Consider the following 8,606-nt stretch of genomic DNA (forward strand, 5'->3'; position numbering starts at 1 on the left):
GCAACCTCCAACTTCTGGGCTCAAGCGAGTCTCCTGCCTCCGCCTCCCAAGTAGCTGGGACCACAGGCGCCCGCCACAATGCCCGGCTATTTTTTTTTTGTTTTTGGTTGCAGCCATTATTGTTGTTTGGCGGGTCCAGGCTGGATTTGAACCCGCCACCTTAGGTGTACGTAGTTGGCGTCTTAGCCGCTTGAGCCACAGGCGCCAAGCCAACACTGGGCTCTTTAAATTCAAAACCCTACAGCAGCAGCCACCTGACCACTGTGTTAGACTCCTTGGAGCTGTGCTAACGGGACAACTATAAAACTGTGACCCCACGTCACCCAGAACACGACAGGAGGGTTCTGACACTATCTAACAGATCACGCATAGACCTCATTAGCCCTCCCCTGACAGCACATCACCCACAAGCAGAAGGGATTCAGGACTGTCACTGACAGATAGTTTTCATTTCTGTCAGCAGGGGCACAATATGCCTTCAACTCCTAACTGTCCAGGATGGTCTGACTCATCCTCCTGCCCAGGAACGGCTGACTAGTCCTCCTGCCTCTTCCCTGATGTTTGGAGCTAAGACCAGGTGCACAGCAGCCAGGTGGCAAACAGCTCCCACCTGGCCGTATCTGGTGCTCCACCCAAACTTCCAGAGCAGGGACTCAGACTAACATCTAATCAAAGAGGCCAGGATTTACCACATTTATTCAAGTTTCAGCTGAATCTCAGTAGCCAAAATCAGAAAGCAGCAGTAATAAAGAATTCTGGGGACAGAAGATGGTGATGGTTGCATAACATCATGAATGAATGTATTTAATACTGCTCAAGTACACAATGAAAAGGGTTTAAGATGGTAAAGTTTAATCTTATACTATCCGTATATTACCACACAAAAAAAAGTAGAAAAAATTAAAGCAGTGGTCAGATGCCAGCCAACAGGCCTAGGATATTACCACTCTGCTGACAGGCAAGAATCAGTTTCCAGTGCGGACACCCTTTATCAGCTAGGACTCTGGTGCATGGTGGTGTCCACTGGGAAGTCTGCTCCCGAAGAGGCCATTTGTCTCTGTCACTAAGATGACACATTCTTTAATGTTATGATCCTTTTCATGTAACAGTTCAAAAATTTTTGACAGGTGACCATGTTAAATTTAACCACCTTATCGATGACAGGAACACATAAGGACCAAAGGTAAAATGGCTTGTCTGTAATTTCACAGCAAGGCAATGGAAAGGAAAGAAAAAAACAAATAAAATGAACAAACAAAACCTCATACATAAGTCATCGTTGGTCTTAAAGACGGGGGGTCGGCTTGGTAGTGGGAGAGCCTGCTCGCTCACTTCATCACTGCTCACCAAAGAAATAATTCTACTCCTAAAGGCAAACAAAGAAGCCCGGTGCTCAGCAGCACGGGATCTGAACCCAGGCCAGACTCTGGACCACTCATGCGGGATCTCAGCAGTGAAAATGCAGCCACACGGCCTCTAGCAAAGAGTTCTGGGGGGGCAGTAAGGAAGGTCAGTAGCATGAAGATGATACAACCACTTCACATCAGAGAACTTATTTATAAAACAAGAAAAAAAGTCAATTTCTACAACACTAAGATCACTGCCCAAAAATGAAGACATCTCTAAAAAGGAGCTTAAAAGGACCTTAAGAGAAGCAGGACAAACAATTTGCTTTAATTATCAATATACAAATGGTCCCCAACATCAGATGATTCAACTTAAGATTTCTGGATTTTAAAATGGACACATCCACAATGTAGGGTAGGAAGGACGGTTTGATTCATACATTTTTCACTTTTATGCTGACTGACCATGGCATTAAACGCATTTTTGACTTTTATTTTTGACTCACTGGGTTTATCAGGATGCAGCCCCATCGTAAGGCGAAGGGCATGTGTAAAGAGGCAGATACAGCTAGCAGTAAGACAAGCAGGCCTGTGGACTCATCTCTAATCTTGACCCTGTCCTGAGAGGTCATCTGCCTGATGACCAACAGGTCCTACCACCAAGACCCCACTCTGCAGGAATGTGAGGGGGTACAGAGGAGACCTGTTTGGCTATACTTGCTGCCTAGCATTAATTAAACAGGCTAGACCAGAAAGAGCTATGGCTTCCTCAGTTAGAAGCTCTATTGCATACAGAATGTTTTCTTCACTAATAAACTTAAAAAAAGGAAAAGATGAAACCATAGACTGTGTTGCCAGTGGATCCTGGGGATGTTAAACCCTTAGATGATTCCCAAATAAAACCATAACTGATAAACATAAATTAGACACAAATAATGAAGCCAGGAAACCAGAGACTTTCCATAATGTAAATCTCAGAATAATTAGTAATTAAAGGTTCAAATTACTGCTTCCCTTAGCGAAGTGACACTCCAGTGCCTCATTTTATACTCCAGTAAAACAGAAAATAATGCTAGCTTTTCTTTTTTTTTTTTTTCTTTTTTTTTTTCCCCGCCCCCCCCCCCCCCCCCCCCCCCCCCCCCCCCCCCCGCTAGCTTTTCTTTCATCAAAAACTTATTAATGAATTGAGTGCTTGGAAAAAAAAATCAAGACTATAAAAATGCTAAATAATGTAAGGAAACAAATTACAGACCCACATCTTAGTCAAAGAATGATTTGAAGGGGTCTTCTCATGCTCTGAGGCCCTCATCACCCGGGCCCCAGACCCAGTGGCCAGGCTGCCCCTACTCCCTTACCCACAGGTAGGCAGCTTCATCCACTGAGTGAGCAAGGCCAGTGGGGTCTCTAAGTCACCCGAGACGGAAGGAGGGGTGGAAGCTGGTGCAACTCTAGGTTTTCTGAGGAACCCCATTCAGCCTGCCTCCCTGGAAAAATGCTGACACGTCCACCATAATAAGCTTACCAGTGATTTTACTATGGTTCTTATAAGATTTAGAAAGGGAGGGGAAGTTTTATAGAGAGGCAGAAAACAAGTAGACACATCACAGACACACTACATCTTTCTTAAGCCTATGACAGTCAATTTAAACAAAGGAAGATTTACAGTTTAGATTTATAAAGTCATGGAGTGAACTCACTGTGGGCTACATAGCTTACGGAATTTTGAAATTAGCACATTGACATCTGAAAGTAAGATAACCATTAAATAATGAATCACCCAGAACATTAAGTCAAAGAGTCAGATTAATGTGGACAAAAGTATTTTTCCTTAATCTATCTGAACAAATCTACCTGCATCTCTACCTTGCCAGCTGGGAGCAACTGAGTTCCATAAACAGCAGACCCCCAGGAGCACAGATCCATCAAATCCTACTACTGAAGGAGCCCCAGAATCCTGAGGCCCAGAACCCCACTTTGTAGTCTCCATGAAGCCTGGTCCCGGGAGAGCTCCTGTTCCTAGATCATTTCATTTCATCTCGCTATTCTATTTCTCAAAAGCCTAATGAAAACAGGCCCGAGGTTTGTATCAGAGCAACAGAGAACAAGTACTGAGCACCTTCCATGCAGGGTACCCTGTGGGCATCACTGCACCCAGGGCCCACATGTACCCGCAGGCGCTGGACACACACCACACACACACTGCCGGACCCAACGTCACCCTGTGGGCATCACTGCACCCAGGGCCCACGTGAACCCGCAGGTGCTGGACACGCACCACACACACTACTGCTGGACACGCACCACGCACACGCTGCCGGACCCAATGTCACCCTGTGGGCATCACTGCACCCAGGGCCCACATGAACCCGCAGGTGCTGGACACGCACCACACACACTGCTGCTGGACACGCACCACGCACACGCTGCCGGACCCAACGTCACCCTGTGGGCATCACTGCACCCAGGGCCCACGTGAACCCGCAGGTGCTGGACACACACCACACACACTGCTGCTGGACGCGCACCACACACACGCTGCAGGACCCAACTTCACTCTCCATTTTAGCTGAGGAACTCTGCGTAAAGACTATAAGCCAAAGCCTCTGTGAGAGACAGAAGCCCTGATTTACCTTCTGCACCTCCGACACGTACTGGGCCACCATGAATGGGGAGAACACAGTGAAGTCTTCAGCGCGAGCAGCGATGTGACTGTACATCCTTTCCACTAGGCGTGCGCACTCTAGAATCACAGGCAGGTCATCTGTGCTTCCTACACACAGCAAAGCATATCCCAATGCATTAGTTCAAAAACAGTACATTCAAACTCTTCTAACTTCACAATTTTTAGGATGAAATCTAGAATTGCTATTATATTTAAAAGGGAGAGAAATTTATATAATAGACATCAAACAAAAAAATTTGGAAAATTATCTTAAAGGAAAAAATGGTTTATTGGCATCATATGATTTAAAAGGTAACCTAATTATGTCTTTGCCTTTTTTTTTTTAAAGACAGAATCTTGGGCAGCAGCTATAGTTCAGTGGGTAGGGCGCCTGCCACATATACTGAGGCTGGTGAGTTCAAACCTGGCCAGGGCCAGCTAAATTCAACAATGACAACTCCAACAACAAAAAAATACCCAGGCGTTGTGGTGGGTGCCTGTAGCCCCAGCTACTTGGGAGGCTAAGGCAAGAGAATCGCGTAAGCCCAAGAGTTTGAGGTTGCTGTGAGCTATGATGCTATAGCACTTTACTGAGGGCAACACAATGAGACTCTGGCTCAAAAAAAAAAAAAAAGTCTTACTCTGCTGCCTGGGCTAGAGTGATGTGACCTCACCATACAGCTCACAGCAACCTCAAACTCTTGGGCTGAAATGATCCTCCTGCCTCAGCCCCCCAAATTTTAGCAGAGACAGATTTCACTCTTGCCTAAGCTGGTCTTGAACTCCTGAGCTCAAGTGATCCACCATGCCTGGCCTGCCTCTGCCTTCTTAAGTTTCAAAAATCGTGTATTTGCCTTTTAGAGGCAGATAAATATAAGATGCTCTTGTCACCAGTAGATGTCCTGTCTCCCCAGGTTTACTTCTGATTCCTAGTTCTTCCTACCATACGGTGCCAAGACCATCCATGCCCTTTTGGCAAATTCCTCCAAGAATTCAAACTGCCAAATGTGTCTCCACAGCTTGCTTTAGAGCCATGGGGAAGTCGCAGCACACACCAGAGTATGTTCCCCACTTTCTTTCACACAGCATAATGGTGGGCCCACTTTTATAAGATTCTAGAAAATCAACATGAATCCACAGTGACAAATGCAGACGGCTGGGTGCCTACAACTAGAGCCAGAGTGAGGGATGGACTGAACAGTAGTAAGTAGTAAGAGAAAGCTTTGGGGATGTTGGATACACTCCATACAGAGAGCACCAAAGAATGTGTGGACATTAAGAGATCTTGACAAAACCGATCACCCCCAAAAGTATATGAACTGCAGGTAAAATGGGACAGGCACAGCATGTTCACGTAACCTGACCAGGGACGGCACCACCAACTCAGCTTCCACAGGCAGTATTTCTTATCATGTGTGCACTTTTTTTTGGCATCCTCTGTATTTTGACTATGGTGTTGGCTTCATATACACATATGTGCTGTTTACTTGAAACAGAGGCAAGTTGTTATACTGACATTGCCTATACCTAATGTCGATTTTTAGAATGCATAGTACCTTTTAAAAGAATAAGTGTCCAAAGATCGCATATGGATGCAATCTTGCCAGATCAACAGAATTTTATGAAATTATTAATACTGTTAATATTCATGGTGCATTTTAATAGGCAGTGTTCTTTGGTGAGACGCTTCAACCTCTAACACAGACTCCCCCTTCTCTCTTCAGACTGCTCGACATGTACATAATGTTTACAACACAAATACCTGGCACTTGTTATTTCTGCCACAGATTTAATGTATAGTCAATAAAAGGGAAGCATTAGATACCAATAAAAAGAGAATAATCTGGGCATGATGGCAAGAGGATTGCTTGAGCTCAGGAATTCGAGGCCAGCAGAGTGAGTCAGGGTTTGTGGTGGGTGGCTGTAGCCCCAGTTACTCAGAAGACTGAGGCAGGAGGATCATTTGAGCCCAAAAGTTTGAGGTTGCTGTGAACTATGATATTATGGCACTCTAACCCAGGTGACAGAGTTAGACTCTGTATCAATGAAAAAACAGAAATTCTCATTTTATGTGTAATTTTTTTTTGAGATATTATCTCACTCTATTGCCCCCAAGTAGAATACAATGGCACCATCTTAGCTCACAGGAACCTCAAACTCCTGGGTTCAAATAATCCTCCTGCTTCAGCCTCTTGTATAGCTGGGACTACAGGCACCTGCCACCACACTTAGCTAGTTTTTCTATTTTAATAATACGGTCTTGCTCTTGCTCAGGCTTCAAGTGATCCTCCTCCCAGAGTGCTGGGATTACACTGAGTGAGCCACTGTGCCTGGCTATAATTTTTTTAAAAGAGAACATCTCCTCAAAATGAGGAGTTCAGCAGAATCAACAAACTTCAAAGCTGAGGAATGAACTGTAACACTGGCTACTGCCATTGGCAGTTTGTTTCAATGGTAAACAAACACAACTTTGCAGAGACTAGGCTGGAAAGGCAAGTTGCAAGAACTCATTGCCTTTATGAAATGAGAGAGCTCTACACCTCCCCAACTCCTTCCAGGCTCTCACGGAACTACAAACTCCTTAAGGTCAGTGGTTCTCAACCTTCTTATTGACTCCTTTAATACAATTCCTCATGTTGTGATGACCCCCAACCATAAAATTACTTTCATTGCTACTTCATAACCATAATTTTGCTACTGTTATGAATCATAATGGAAATATCTGATATGCTGTATTAGGATGTATTTCCATTGTTACAAAGGGGTTGAGACCCACAGGTTGAGAACTGCTGCCTTAAGGGCATATATGCTCAATAAATATTTCCTAAATCTAGGTTCTTTTTGTTTTCCCAGAAAAAGAACTATTTCATTTAGGAGATGCTAGGTACAGCTATTGTTGGGAGATGATAAAATGTGACAGTTTGAAATTTTTTTAAAAATTATTTTGAGGGTGGCGCCTGTGACTCAAAGGAGTAGGGCACCAGCCCCATATATCAGAGGTGGTGGGTTCAAACCTGGCCCTGGCCAGAAACTGGAAAAAAAAAAATTATTTTGAGTATTCATTTGATGATCTGAACATTTCTCTTAAGTAAACACAACTGGTAGTTTTATTTTCACCAACATCAGGTGACAAACACATTTGAAACTGTGTCCCTAGCTGATACTGTCACTCTGAGTTACCTTTGTCTTTCTGTCGCCCTTCATGCATAACTGAAAACAGCAATCTGTTAAAAGAGTTCAAGAAAGAAGGGATGGCTTTCAGCATCACCTGTAATAACAGATAAAAGAACATAAAAGTGCGTTAAGTGACTGCTTATTTTAAGTTTTTCTAATTTAAAGGAGCTCACACTTGCTTCCTTCTGAGCCTTGTCTATGAGGACACTAAGAGCAGCTGTGTGTGCGGCCAGGCAAGGTCACTGGCATGGACACGTTGGTGTTACTGTCCACCCACATGGGGGGAGGGTCGACTTTTTAACCTTTGCTTGACCTTGAGGAATCTAAGGGGCAAACCTAGTCTAGAATTTGTTGACTCTATATGTTTTACTCTAAACTGGTACTAATCTATTCTGGAAGTAAGTATAATAAATAATAAAAGCAATAATACTAACCAATTTATTCAAGAAGAATTGGTATTTAAAAAAAAAAAGATTACATGAAGAAAATTCACTTAAAATGGGGACCAAAATTGCTTGAGTAATAGGGGTGAGAAAGTCTACACTGGGACCTTACCTTGAAAAATGAGACTACAATGGCAAGCATGCGTCTTTTACACTCAACCATCCTTAGGTCAGATCACAACTAGACACTGTCCAACAGAGCAGCCATAAGCCACATGTGACTGCTTACAATTAGATTAGTAAGAGTTCTGAAAGCTATGTTAACCAATTTGATGAAAATATTCCAAATTGTATATAAAACCAGCACACTGCACCCCATGACTGCATGAATGTACACAGCTATGATTTAATAAAAAAAATTTAAAAAAAGCACTTGTACCCTCTTAAAAAAATTAATGAGTTAATAAGCATTCAGTAAAATTAAGTACTCAGTTTCTAGTCACACTGGACATACTTCAAGTAGTTAAGACACCTGTGGCCAGTGGTCACTGGCTGCACAGTGCAGATACAGCACAGGCCCATCACTGCCAAACAGCCTACCAGACAGCACTGCGCTAATTCTTAAGATGAATAAACAGTGAAGCACGTGTTGGGATTTTTCCCTTTGGCATAATTTGTCCAACAAAATTCTTGATAATAATACTTCATCCTCCATGTCATATTATCTGTAGCATGTTCACAAATAGGAGGTTTTTGCAAAAGTATTCTAGAGTTTCAGCCAATTCCAGGACCATCCTCTCTTAATCTTTGCTGCACAGAAATCTGAGGGCAGACTATATGCATGCACACGCTCCGGCTCCTCTTCAACAAACCATCTGCTTCTTCTGTATACGTGTGCCTCAGTTTCCTCATCCACAAAATGAGGATAAGAAGTTGTTGCTGGCTCGGAGCCTATAGCTCAACCGGCTAAGGCGCCAGCCACGTACACCTAAGGTGGCGGGTTCGAATCCCCAGCCCGGACCCGCCAAACAACAATGACGG

General features: G+C 43.7%; 1 protein-coding gene across 2 annotated transcripts in view; it reads right to left on the minus strand.

The window, feature by feature from the left end:
* The window catches only part of URB2 (URB2 ribosome biogenesis 2 homolog (S. cerevisiae)), a 32,249-nt gene that overhangs the window by 756 nt on the left and 22,887 nt on the right, over positions 1 to 8,606 (minus strand). For both annotated transcript variants that reach the window (XM_003791017.3, XM_023513912.1), the window contains exons 8-9: positions 7,189 to 7,276; positions 3,977 to 4,116 (exon numbers count right to left, since the gene is read on the minus strand). In XM_003791017.3, the coding sequence (XP_003791065.1) occupies positions 3,977 to 4,116; positions 7,189 to 7,276 (228 nt within the window). The remainder of the gene's footprint in view (positions 1 to 3,976; positions 4,117 to 7,188; positions 7,277 to 8,606) is intronic.

The sequence above is a fragment of the Otolemur garnettii genome, unplaced genomic scaffold (genome assembly GCF_000181295.1).
Source record: "Otolemur garnettii isolate 467f Iridium unplaced genomic scaffold, OtoGar3 scaffold00045, whole genome shotgun sequence".
In the NCBI taxonomy this organism is placed as follows: domain Eukaryota; kingdom Metazoa; phylum Chordata; class Mammalia; order Primates; family Galagidae; genus Otolemur; species Otolemur garnettii.